The 14,355-nt window shown below is 42.7% G+C and overlaps 1 protein-coding gene across 1 annotated transcript in view; it reads left to right on the forward strand.

Annotated features, from left to right (window-relative positions):
* The first annotated feature begins 5,550 nt into the window (after positions 1 to 5,550).
* LOC111217871 (ras-specific guanine nucleotide-releasing factor 2-like) overlaps positions 5,551 to 14,355 on the forward strand; it is a 42,700-nt gene continuing 33,895 nt past the window's right edge. The window contains exon 1 of the mRNA XM_022739886.1: positions 5,551 to 6,161. Within this exon, the coding sequence (XP_022595607.1) occupies positions 5,883 to 6,161 (279 nt within the window). The 5' untranslated portion in view covers positions 5,551 to 5,882. The remainder of the gene's footprint in view (positions 6,162 to 14,355) is intronic.

The raw sequence follows: 14,355 nt of genomic DNA on the forward strand, positions 1-14,355 counted from the left end.
TTCACTGAAGCTCTGCACCGTTGTGAACGAGCTGTAGGGTTTTTTATTTTTTATTTTTTTGCCCGGTTCCACAGAGGTTCTCTCCCAAAAATAACACGGCCGAGCATCGGTTCACGTCACATGTAACAGATGCAGAAGCAGCTGTGGATTTCCTACAGCCCGTAAAGAGATCTACTGCGTCACGTCAGATCGTCTAATAAAAACTGTATTTCGGAGAAAAGGAAAAGTAGATCATGATCAGTAATGTTTGGTGATTTGTGTGTGTGGCGGTCATAGTGGCAGCCGCACAGTAATAGTAATCCTCTATAATCCTTTGCTGGCTATATCTACAGATGAGAGCACTGTTATTAAAGCCCCTTATGTCCCCACACAGGACCACCCACCGCGCACTGTCGCTGGACCGTTATCAAATAAAACTGTTCATGCTCGTACCCCGACAGATTTAAGTAGAAACTATTTAAAAATGCAACTTTTTCTTTTATATTATTTGTTTATTTAATGATTTAACTACAAATAGCTTTTGCTTTTTTTTAATTTTTTATTATCAGTCTCCCCTCAAAACCCCTTCTTTTGAGTTTTTATTCATGTATTTATTTATTTTTGGCTTTATTTTTATTTTTTTTATTTTCTTTGATTAAAAATAGATAAATAAAAAATGAATGTTATTCACTGTGGCAGTTTAAATATGGATGCAGCTTGGAATTAAACTGAAATCTGGGGAAACACTGCACACAAGTTTACTAAAGTGAACATTACCTGCACTCCTCCTTTAAGCTATTTTATCTTATATTTGTATATTAACCACAGAAAGGTTTTGCTCATGGTGATGAACTGAAAAGGAATCCGGAGTCTACGAAGGAGGAGAATTTAGAATGAGAGAATCTTGATGACGTTCCCTTCCCTTTATGATGTATCACACTGCGGATGTGATCAGCTGTCCACCAGGGACTAAATATTCAGTCTCTTCGATGACACAGGAGCCATCAGGTATCACATGAGGAGTTTGAAGACAACTTCAGATATTATGACACAGTCCGAGGAAAACACGGAGCCTGGTGATCCGTCCATCTCCGGATGTCAAACTGCAGCCGAGACAGACGGCGACACCCGCCTCAGGCAGTTTGTCGCCCGGCTGACGAGGAGACTTCTGACCAAGTGTCACATCCTGGACATTTGGACAGAGGCGGACTGTGTCAACTACACCGAGCACCTGGTGAACCAGACGATGCCGGGGCTGACCGTATGCGAGGGTTTCCGCCCGGACCTCAGAGACGTGAAGAAGGTCTGCAGGGCCGTGGTCAGAGACCTGAAGAGAAAGTACGGCGGCATGCGCAAACTGGAGACCGTGGTGTTGTCACAGCATCCAGCTGTGGACGCCGCCATTGTCCAGAGTTTGCAAGACCACATGAAGGAGCACTTTGCTCTGCCTGCAGGCGAGGACGACTCCATGAGATGGGATGATTTCTTCTCCCGTATCGCCATATACGTCGCCGTCAATGTCATCTTGATAATAATCTTTGCATAAACCTCTGACAGCTTTCACAGCAATAAAATAACTTGTTGAATTGTATTTTTAATATTTTAATGAACTTCCTCTTCAATTAGAGCTGTGGTACACACACTTTTTAATATCGTGAAGGAGCGGATGTGTTTTAATGAAACTTTATTTGTAAAAACAAACAAAAACCAAAACATCAGACAGAAATTATTATTCAGAATAGAGTATTTTTTGCCTCCTGATTCAGGGTGAAAGGGGTTGAAGTCGGTTTTAGCAAGGCAGTCGTGCTAACTTGATGCTAGCTGCTGAGAAGAATCACCTGAATAAGTTTTAAAAACACACATTTACCGACCGGAGCGTCTCAGTCGGAGGCTCCGACACTAACAGGAACACGTATTATAATAATAATAATAATAAATATGTATTATAATAATGTTTTAAATGACAAATTAAAATGAGAGAGTAACAGTAGTAGAAGTACTGGAGCTTAAACTGTAATAAATGACGGAGTAAAGCCACTCTGAGGGGCGGCAGCTGAGGTGTGCGGTACATTTCTCTGACGGTCAGTGGAGTGACCGTGCTGCTTTGTGAGTGCACGGATTCTGTTCTCCCCTTCAGGCTGTTGAAACTGAGCAGCGTGAGTCTGATGCCCGGCTGTGATGCAACGTGTGCGTGTCCTTGCCCTCTCCTTTAACCTCGGAGGGATTGTTTCTGTCTGTGCTGCCCCCCCCCCCCCCTTCCCTCCCTCCCCCCTCGTGCAGCTCCGCTCATCATATTAAGCTGCAATGAGACTTTTTCATTTGTCAGCATTGCCACCGTTTGCCCGTGGACGCAGGGGTCAGATATGGTTTTTAAAGCTTTGGAGCTGATCAGATGTGACAGGATGAGGTCAATCGAGGGCTTGCTCATCAAAAACTTTATAGTAGCCCCTTTACCTACAAAATGCTGAATTGCAACAATGCTTTTTACATTTAGCGTCAGTGTTTTTAAAGCTCTAAATTTCTACAATATATTGACATGGTTTGGGAGAGAATGTTTGTTTATGACAAATTAACTGTGGTTTACATTTAGTTACGTGGTGGGAAAGATTAAAACACAAACATTGATTGCAGGTTTGGGACATTAGCAAACTTAGCATGTTAGCATGCTGACTTTAAAGGAGCTATTTGTAAGTTTTTGCCACTGCTACATAGCTAACGTTAGCATCAACAGCTGTTTACTTACCAGACTAGAAGAAACGTTGTGAGTTCAGTTGCTAACCGTCTCGCCTCTTTCCGATACCGAGTCACTGTAGCGTCGTGTGTGTCCTGAACAAGTAGCTGCTCAGAGGACGTATGACTGAAGCTCTTGGCAAGATTGCTAAGTCCAGGAAATGACAAACTGTGATTGGCAGTTTCACTATTTTCTAAACATGCAACTGAATCCTCGAAAAAAAATGAATGAATAATCAGTAATATTCAGTTGCAACCAACTTCTTATTCAAAATGTAAATGGGAAAATTAAATCAGCTCGTCTTTTTTTTTTTCTGGGTCAAACACACTGTATCTCGACTGTTTGTCGCGCTGTGTTTCATGTGCATCTGAACGTGTGTGTGTGTGTGTGTGCAGAAGAGGTTCAGGATGATGGTGGGGGTAGGAGCTGACGTCCCATCCCAGTCAGTCCTGTTCTAACGTCCCAGCGGGCACAGAGCTGCACCAGCGTGGGATGGTTATCCCCTGGTCGGCCCGGCTGGTGTGGGCGGCACCGTATCTGCTGCAGCGGTAAAGAAGCACTCCTGTCTTTGTCACATTATCACACCATAGAATAAAAATCTCAGCAGGTCACTGCAGAGTAGAGCAGGGTTAGACTTCATCACAGTAAACTGACACTAAGCTGCCTAACAGATTAGACTGGCACGGCCTGTGTGTTATATTGTGTCTTTTGATGCTGCTCGTCTGTGTGGAAGTGTGAGAGCGACTGTGATACGACTGTTATCTGTTACAGGATGTTCAGAGGCTGTTAAAGTGTCGCATGTTTCTGAACAGGGCCGCAGCCAGACCTTGACCTGACCCCGTGACTGTAGGGAGGATGGGTGGATGGGTGGATGGGTGGTGGACCTCACAGGAAGACTCTCCCTCCCCACTGCACAACTTCCTCCAATCAGCCACCACACTGTGTACAGTATATGTACAGAAGTGAAAGGCAGAGTCTGTGGCAGCTTAGCACCAAAACACACACACACAAAACATCTGTCTCCATGCATTTACACAGACACACACACACACACACACACACACACACACACACACACACACACAGACACACTGTCCACTAAAACACTACAACATCTGTTTGTGCTTTCAGGCTGAAGGAGAGTTTCAAAACAAACACAATCTTCTGAAGCATATCACTAATTTACAGAAATAGAAACTTCTGCTTTTGTCCACATCTCAAGTGTGTGTGTGTGTGTGCGTGCGTGCGTGCGTGCGTGCGTGCGTGCGTGCGTGCGTGTGTGTGCGTGCATGTGTGTGTACGTACGTGTACTCGTATGGCTAGCTCCATGAGGACCACTTTGAGTTTTAGACAGTCCTCACTTTCTGACAAAGGGCTGTTTGAGGGTTATGACTTGAGTTTCAGGTTGAGGTGAGGGGCTGCATTATGTCCATGTACTTGTATGAGAGTGTGTGTGTGTGTGTGTGTGTGTGTGTGTGTGTGTGTGCAGACTGAGTGATTCTAAAATTAGCCAGGAGACCAATTGGATGTTGAAATGCGACTCAGTGTTTCTCTGTCTGGGTCAGGTGGGGACAAAATCCAAACAAATCAAGTGAATATTTTCCTTCTTTGCACAAAATTCCCTCGTTGTGTTTCAGCAGACAGTGTTTTCAGACAGAACACAAACAGGAAGTGGTGCACGAAAAAGACTGTAACTCTATGAGAGACACCCACTTGATCTGCCTGACCCCGACTGCTGCCGAGGATTCATGTTAATTAGCTTTGGTCAAACCCACAGAACAAGGACTGTGGATTTCAACCCCCATCACTTACTGTTGTGCAGGGGGCGGAGCCAGACATTGTTAACACTCGGGCGTAGCCCAAACTTAAGGGGCTGAAAATAAAACCATGATGTTTTGCGACAAGCCTGAAGGCTCCGCTAGTTGTCGGGCGACCTGTAGATGGCGATGTCTCTCCAGAAGCTAAAAGAGCTCAGCTGATTAAAATGTCCAACTTTACAGCAGAAATAAACATGTTTAAAACCTGGTACAAAAACAGTTTTGGTCTCTAAATCTAATTTCCTGTTTATATAACTCACCTGTTTACATTTTATTAAGAACTAAAGTTATCTAAAATCGAGGGCGTGGCAGGTGGAGTCAGACACTGCCAAGATGGCGACGGCGAAGCAGCTCACTCTGAGCTTAAAACCGCTCTCCAGAAACCTGTGGGTGACGTCACAGAGGCGACGTCCATCTTTATTCCTTCCTTTCTACTTCCTGCGGAATGCCTGAAGAACAGTGTGCAGTTTTAAAAGCAAACACTGATCTGATTTATCTTCATCAAACTTCAGTTAATTGAAAAATGATTTAAAAAACTATTTGTGGGATTGTTTTTGTTTTAGTTGATTTCTTTGTTTCCAGTTTGGACAGAAAAACAGAAACATTAAAATGAGTTTATAGCAGATTATAACGAACCCGCCGGGTGTGAAACCGTGGTTCAACTTCTGGCCCCCCTTCACGCAGCTCCTGTGCACCTGCGCTCTGGGGGGGTGTGTGTGTGGGGGGGGTGTTTCTATACGCTCGTGCGCTCGCCTCGCAGACAGCAGCGCGCGGCTGCAGCGACCTGTCTCTTTAAGTTGGTGTCAAAGCCGATTACCGCTGATCTCCGTCGTGGTTCTGCTTTCACCGTCTGTTCCCGGAGTCTATTTTTGTTTGGCGTTGCTGACGGTACGAGAAGCCTCCTCCTTCTCCTCTATGTTTTCTTTTTTTTTTTTCTTTTTTTTTTTTTTTTTCTTGAGCGCGCGGTAACTGAACTCCTCGTCAAAGTTTGGAGCTCGGGCACGCGGTGAGGTGCGGTTGTTCTCTGCGGCTCCGCTCGGGAGGAGAGCCCCGCATGAAAGCCCCTCAATCCGGCGAGCTGCTGAGGGTGATGTGCGCTGCTCCGCGGACACTCCAACTTTTTATACCATGGTAAGCCTGGATTACCTTTCCCTGCACACGGAGATATTAACCGCTTTCTCCTCGGTATCCTTCCGCTAAATATAACGGCAGTGTGGGAGCAGACGCGGGAGATGTGATGTGATGTGATGCCGCTGGGGACCGTTTGAAGTTGGCACCAAAATAATAATAATACTAGTAGTAATAATAATAATAATAAAAAAAAAACCCGCACATAACTCCGGGGTGAACGTAAAATGCAGAAGAGCGTGCGGTACAATGAGGGCCACGCTCTGTATCTGTCGGTGGTTGCGCGTAAAGAGGGCACCAAGCGCGGCTTCCTGAGCAAGAAGACCACGGAGAACAGCCGCTGGACCGAGAAGTACTTCGCCCTCTACCAGAACGTGCTCTTCTACTTCGAGAACGACCAGAGCACCAGGCCCTCCGGTATTTACCTGCTGGAGGGATGCACCTGCGAGCGGGCACCGGCTCCCAAGGTCTCCGCCATCAGCAAGGAGCCCATGGAGAAACAGCAGGTGAGTCCTGCTTCACTGTGCCGGGCATTCAGGTCCTTCACTGAGGGGAAAGTCAAAGTGCTTCAATACAAGTAAAAGTATTAAAATACTACCTGCAAAATGTGCTTAAAATAGTTATTTCACATATATTTGTATTTTTTCTTCATATAAACAAGAAAAAAAGTTAAAAAAAATACTAAAACAAGTTGATTGGCATTAAAAATAAGTTTATATTATCTTACAGCTTATTTTAAAGACTCTAAACTAAAATTACACAAAAAGCTGATTTTGTGCACTGAACTCTTAATCTGCAGAATAAGTAACTAAACTACTAAAGAAGCAGAAAGTGAAGTACATTACCATTGCACTGAAGTAAGTACTTTCCACCACTGATACTGGGAGAGACCTGAAGCAGCAGAGGAGGGAGAAACCAGTTCACCCAGTTAAAGGTTTACTGGTTTAGACTATCAGCTACAGTGTTGAAAAATAATACGTCATGTTTTCACCTTTTTATTAAAGAAATAGCTTCATTTTGGTTCATTATTTTTTAGCACCTTTTATCCCACATGCATGTTATCCTTTTTTCTCAGCAACATTATCAGTCTGACGTGTGATTTTGTCAAATTAATTCAAAGTATAAAAGCTGCCAGGAACCAAAAGAGAAGAAAAGTGACACAGACGTTTATAAAAATGATTTAACATTTAGTGAGAATCACTAATTAAATCTAATTATGAAGCAGTTCAGTGTTGGAAAAAATATTTTTTTCACTATTTATACAAAGAAACATGCAGTAAAAATAGAGATAAAACTATAATACAGTCTGCTTTCATGTCAAGTGATTTTATCCCGACTGGTTTTCGTGCCAGGTTTCTCAGCTTGTCTCTACATGACGTATAAATAAAGTTTCCTGTTCTCTGTGCTTCAGCTGAGGGAGAAGCTTCTTTATAAAAAAATGTCATTCAACATAGTTTTTCTAGTTTCAGACAACACACACACACACACGTAGTATCAGTAGCATCAGTATTTACGCTCGCTCTTCGCCCTGAGCTCTGTGTGTGTGACAGAATGATCTTAACTCAAGTAGATCGGCATCTGACCATCACTTTCATCGTCAATTAGTCTTCAGATTATTTCCTTTATTAATTCTTTGGTCTATAAAAATGTCGGAAAATCGTTCCCAGAGCTCAGTTTGTCTGAACAGCTTCTAGATGTGAATATAAAACCCAAAACCTCCAGTTCACTGCCACAGAAGATGAAGACAGTCATGCCAGTAGTCGATCAATCGATTCATTGACCGACAGAAAATTGATTGGCAACTATTTTAATACTAGTTTAATCCTGTGAGTCAAACAAACACTAATCCTTCTCTGAGTATTATCGGTTCTTCTCTGTTGTATGTTTATTGCAAAAGTGAATATCTTAAATTTTCACTGTTCATTTAAAGATGCTGTTTTTGACATCGATCGTTATTTGCAGCCTTCAGTGGATTTAGTTTAAATGGACGGAGAAACTTCATGTTCATGTTTTGCAGTAGAAGATATTAACAGGAACACGGTCTCTTCCTCTGTAACATCACAGACTCTGTAGCGTGTGGAAAACAACACGTCGTCTTTACAGACTCTAACGAAACAGGAACTATTGATGATTTTATTGTAAACAGAATCAGTCTGATGAAAAGTGCTCGTTCTTTGAGATGCTAATGCTAATTTTAAATGACCCATATTCCTGTTTTTTGCTGCTGCAGGATATGAAGATGTTTCCTCCTCATCAGCAGCTGTCGTTATGTAGATTATTATTTCATTAATGTGGGTTTTCTTCCACACACTCGGCTGCTTCTTCACGTTTGGACTTGGTTTTGTTTCTATGTCTTTTGTTTTGTTTTTTTTTTGTTTTTTTTTTAGACTCAAGCTGGATTATATGAGTTAAATCTAATCGTCTCATCATCGCTCAGGTAATCTGTCACGCCTCGCTGGACGCACGCCGCCTGTGACACCCTGACCCAGTCATGACTTCGCATGCCGTGTTTACAGGGCGCAGAGGAGCAGACATGTTGGAGTGTGTTCACAGCCGTAGTGAGGCGGGAAGCTGTTTGACGTTTGTTCTCTTCCTCTTGTCAGTGTTATTGTCACTTAGGGGCTGTAAGAAAATTATTAGGGGCGAGAGGTTTTCAGGAAAAGTAGGAAACGGGGGAGAATCTTTTAATTTATTCTTAACCTGTAGGTTTGTGTTATTTCTGCTTCTCGTGAGAAATGAATGGTGTAAAGAAGATATCAAATAGGATTGGATCAATCTGTCAATCTTTCTTAGTTCTCCTCTGTGACCCGCCCGTTTCCTGTTAGCTCACTGCCTTCGCGCTTCAGACCGTCCACAACATTCCCCCACTGAAATAAACATCAGATGTAATTACGTCACAGTGCTGCATGTCATTCACAATATATATGTAGAAAACTTTATTTATTCTGTGCTGGAGAAAATCTGCCTGAACCCAAACCCTCCGACACAACAGATCGACAGGCTGCAGACAAACGAGGACAGGAAGCTGCGCAGAATATTAGGGATTTTTGCCGCCGATATCGATATATGAGCGAGATCAGCCAATACAGATAATTTTTGCCATGCGTCACAGATGGCGTACGTTATGTCAGTCTCACACACTTTACAAAAGTTCAGCATGACCAACATGTTTTGTTTTAACCACCTGTCGTGTACCGGCGCAGTGAAGGTGGGAGGCGGGACACAGTGCCGCTCAGACACCAGAGTATTAACCACACATATCGGTTCTAAGGTGATCGGTGACTAGAAGCTTTGATTCTGATCAACCGATCACGTATTTTGAAAATCGACCGGCCGTGATTGGTGGCCGATCATTCAGGGACAGAATATTACAGGAACACTTGGTCGTAATGATGTAAAAAAAAGGAAACAAAAGATGAAACCCTTGAGGGTGAAAGGGAGCAGGAGAGCGGGGTGTAATGCGACAGTAAAAAAAAGGGAAATAAATAAATAAATAATGAGAATATGTCTGACTCACCTGGAGGTTGCTGCAGCACCGTCACCGCCGCCTCGGTGTAGAACCAGCTGAGTTCTGACGCATCAACAAACAGCTGTCAGTGAAAACTTCACAAACTCCCCAGTGACTTTGTTGCAGTGGACTCACTCATTGTTAATCAGTTATTATTTGCTTTTACTTGAAGACTTAATTTAGGGAAGTGGCGGCTTGTGTTGTGTTGGAGCTCGTGTTGCATCCCACTGTCCTCCCCTTAGCAACGGACCAGGCTTTGCTCTGATTTGACGGGACAAAAATTCACAAAGCAAAAACATCAATTTTGAACAGCTGACAGTCGACAGCAGCAGCTGCCGTCTCATTGGCAGAGTCTGTATCCGTTGCCTTTGTAAATTCCCCCTCCCCGTCAACACCTGCGTCCGTTCTCACGCTGCCCGTCTGCAGAGTTTCCAGTTAGAAAAGAACCAGGAGTTCAGCTTTTTACTCCGAAAAACAAACTACATCATGATATTCCTGCTGTGTTTTCATTACTCAGCAGGAACCTGCCTCTCACGTAGAACAGAGAAGTAATTCTACAGCTCCAGGCCTTTTTAAAACACAAGTTTCCTCATGTAGTAGAGAACAGACGGCGTGTGTTGTGTCGCTGGATGTTCACCTGACGCGTCACCTGTGAGCGGCAGGAGGATGCAGGATGCTGCGATCGCTTATTTACACCTGAACAGACCCGTGTGTTCGAGCTCCGGGTCGCAGGTCCAGAGACACGATCCTTGATCTGAAGATGTGATGATGTGACAGCGGAGAGCTGCGCCTTCGGGCTTCTGGGAGATATTTGTGTCGTCATGGTGCCACACATAGAGAGCGGGTATCGCTTCCTGTTGTTAACAGGCCTCATGTGATCACAGCTGATTCATGCACTTCTGTCTGTACGAATGCAGCTTTAACTTTGATCTGAGCTACGCACCTGTAAACGCACCTGAAGCATCAACTAACTAAGACAAAGGTCAGGAGGGTTCGCACGACGTGTCATCACAAGAGGAAGTGTTTATAGTGTTGCCCTCAGCTGTTCACATGAGAAAGTGTGAGAGAGAAATAATTGTGTAAATAATGAAAAAAGATGATGACGATGATGATGATGTGACTCTTTCTACCTTTTTATCCTGTGATTTTAATATTGCACTTGACCACATTATGATTTTGATTATAATTCGATTAATTGTGCAGCTGTAATCATCAACTAATCTGCCAGTTACTTTCTTGATTAATCTATTTATTATTATTAGTTCTGTAACAAAGTATCGTTGTCACGTCTTGTTTTATCTGAACCAACCGTCCAAAAGACATTCAGTTTATTTTAATGTTAGACAAAGAAAATCAAGGAATTATTCCAAGAAAGCTGATTATTTAGAATCTGGAATCAATCAATCGATTTATTATCAAAATAATTGCAGATTAATTTTTTTAGTCGTTGCAGCTCTGGATGACATTTTAAAAAAAAATCTTTATTTATGTAAAAGAGAAAAACAAATCCAACAAAAAAATTCTACATAAATAATATAAGTATTGATGAATAAATAAAAATAAGTGAGTAGCTAACAGGACACACATAGAAATAACCTTCTTCAGTGGTTTTCCGTGTCTGGGGGAAATGTAAAGCAGATCAATATACTTCAGAGAGGGGTCCCAGGTTTATGCAGACTGACAGTAACAAGACGCCGTCGCTGTCTGATCTCCTGATGACGGCTGCTCCACCTGAGGCCGAGGCTTTTTCACGGAGCGACATTAAAGTCAGACGAAACATCAGAGAACATCAAAGTCCTCAGCTCCCCTCATGTCCGCCGTCTTCACTGACGCTCCGGTGGCCACAGTCTTTATTCACTCCCCCAATCACAATCATCTTGACTTTATCGATCTCAATATGATAAATATGTAAACTGTTGAATTTATATGTAGCTTTATTTTGAAAAGTACCATCTGAACTCACTTTATCTCCTTCCAGTTCTTCTTTTTTAAATATTCCACCAACTACATTTAAGTTCGTCTAAAATTTCAAGTAAAATCAAAAACGGTTGTTATTGGTTGATTTTGTAGTTAAATGTTTAAGAGCTATAAAGTCCACGAAGCTTCTTCTGGTCGTCATGGTTCAGGGAGGCAGAGCGTCACGTTGTCACTCATCCTCAGGCTAAATTTACTTTCGCTCCGGGGCAGGTGTTTCATGTAGCCTGAGTGAGACGGCACCTGATTGGACGAAAATAAAAAAAAAAATTCTTGGTCTTCGCTTGGAGTTTTTCAAACATGGCGGCGAGTATGGAAACAGAAACAGCTGGTTTAAAGCTGCACTTAACAATATGTTTGCTGAGGCGTGTCCCCCCCCGCCCCCGGGGGGAGAGAGACGTGAGGACACAGGTGTCCTGAGAACAACAGGAAGTGAGTTATTGTAGTTTGTCTCTGGTTTACTCGTCCATTCATCTCTATTTCATAATTCAGTCAAATGCGAATCGCAAATAAACTTAAATCTGCTCAGAAACTGCAGCTGCACGACGTGCAGAGAAACTCAGCTTGCGATGGCGATATGCGATTTCGGTTTTCAGGAATTTCTGTTTGATTTTCAAACAACATTTTAACACATTTTACCTTCATGAAAAACAAACAAACTGCAGCTCCTGCAGTCTGGATATTCCACTTGGCCGTGTTACGATTTCAATAATATTTTTGATGAATTGTTGTTGTAAACTCATACAGAAAACCCTCCTCATAACTCCAGACCTGAAGCACCATCAGGTTTCCTTCAGTGTGGCAGTGATCCAGTGACGGATCACCAACAACGCTGTTGTTGGTGTCTTATTAGTTAATTATGCGGTTAATCACGCCACTAACCAGTACACAGATGCCACTGTATGTATGCAGATGCAGATGCAGATGTTGTTACTCTCCAGAAGTTTCTCTGTCGTCGGTGACAGACGCTGCCTGGATGATAGTTTGTTTGCTCCCTCCCCCTCAGGTGGATCAGTCTAAGTTATTAGATATTAACTCGTCTGTTGTGATTTCTGCCTAACGAGCTGGAAACTTTGTGATCCGGGCTGAAAGCTCGTCTGACTCATGGAGGGAGGGAGGGACAGGCCTGCCATCATTGTTTTTGTGCACTAATCTGTGTCACTGTGTTTTAGAGTTTACAACAGGAAGTGACATTTACACTTTGTTTACTTCGTTATAGTCGAAAAAAGCTCCTTTTCCAGTCTGATTTCTGAATTCACTGTTTCTCTGTTGTTCAGATCTGCTCACGTCTCTCTGCGGGGAACAGCCTCAGCTCAGTTAATGTGATAATCAGTAATTATTTTATGACCAATTTGCAGATTAAATCCCATTGAGACGAGTCATGTGACCTACGGCCTCTAGCTCACTCATCTCCTCCAGTCATTCCCTCCTTATTCTGTCTCGTCTTGATTTCATTTATTTGTTTTATTTATAAAGATGTAAGTAGCTTTTATTATTATTATTATTATTATTATTATTATTATTATTATTATTATTATGTGACGGAGCTGGGTGGATGTCAGATACTTAAACCTGCAGTTATTGGTCTTATTCTTTGGACACAGAACAAGTTGTGAACAAACTATCGACACATTATCACCTCCTCACATCAGTGTGGTCAAACAGTCGCCCGTTTACACATCCAGCGTTTACTTGAAGTCCTGTGTCAGGCGAGCGGACTAATCTAATATTGACTCTTCTTTTAGCTTCAGTCCACAAGCTTGATGAGAGTGAACCTAAACATTAAAGCTCCATATTTCACACTTTTCCGGTGTTTTACTTGAAGTTTTGAAAGTTTTAATATATCAGTAAGAATTTTAGCACTTCCTGTTCCCTCGTTCTGAAGTCTTAGTCTCAGGTTTTTTGAATGTGTTTTTGGTCAAACGGCTGAAATGAGCTCTGTGGTAAACACAAACAATATTATTCTACAACATAAAATACACCAGTAAATACCCCAGTCCTGATTTCTTTCAGCTTCCATGTGACTACAGAGGATGTCGGGGATGTTAAACGTCACGTTGAACATGAAAACCAATCTACTCACCAGTCCACCTTTACAGCCTCGTTAACTCACCAGTCCACCTTTACAGGCTTGTTAACTCACCAGTCCACCTTTACAGCCTCTCTGTGTTTAAACAAACTGTTCCTAACTCTGTCAGAGGAAAGGCTTTCGTAGAAGAGGTCAGAGCTGAATCAAACTACAAGTTGCAGTTTAGTGGTGGTGACGTTGAAGTCATGTGACCGTGGTGTCGTTGGTTTATAGCTTAGCATTAGCTTTTTACTTGTGCTGATTGTATTTAGGCTTCAAACATTGTAAAGTGCTGAAGATTATCCTGCAGAGATCAGGTAAAAACGCTCAGAGAAAACCAAATCCTGCAAGGTTTGGATGGTGGGTCCAGGTGGGCGGGGCTTGGTGACTGCTTTGTTGTGACATCACAAAGTTCCAGAAGTCCTGACGGCTGGTTTTAAGGCTCAGTTTCTGAATACAGGCTGTGTGCATTTCTCTGTGGACTGAGGCTTTGATACTTTCACAGTATTAATATAGAAGCTAGACCTGATCTATAATCACACTACACATGGACACAGACCTTTACACTGGAGGAGCTTTAAAGTTTTTATTTAAGTGAAAAAACTTTTATTATGTCAGCCTGGTTGTTTTATTTTGAAGGGCTGGGTCAGACGTGGTGATTCTTTTAAATTTATTTATTTATTTTTCCTCTGCCCACCGTTGCTTTATGCTAATGTTACTGCCCACTTTAGGCTACTCACCCGTGCACCACCTGACTGATGTGTTTCCATGGCGACGAGGGTTGACAGTTGAAGTGGCTCGTGCAATGTGATGCGCGCAGTAAATTTCGACAGGCGGTGGGAAAACACAGAGATGGGGGGGGGGTCTGAAAGTGTTCATACACAGTCACATGAAAACAGTCAGTGAGGAAGAGGAAGATGGTTGTTATAATGAATGTGTGAATTAAACGTGACACGCGTGTAAATATATATATATATATGTTCGGGTGCTTGACTCAGCTGCAGAAAGACGCACAGAGAGGAGAACCAGGAGGCTCCGCTGCTGCATTTAACGCAGATAAAACCAAAGATTTAAAGTGTGAATGAGCGACTCTGACGACGCTGCCGTCTGTGTTTTTGTATTTGTGAGTTTGTATCTTACATGTGGCGCT

Source organism: Seriola dumerili, unplaced genomic scaffold (genome assembly GCF_002260705.1).
Source record: "Seriola dumerili isolate Sdu_G_001 unplaced genomic scaffold, Sdu_1.0 BDQW01000047.1, whole genome shotgun sequence".
NCBI classification, from domain to species: domain Eukaryota; kingdom Metazoa; phylum Chordata; class Actinopteri; order Carangiformes; family Carangidae; genus Seriola; species Seriola dumerili.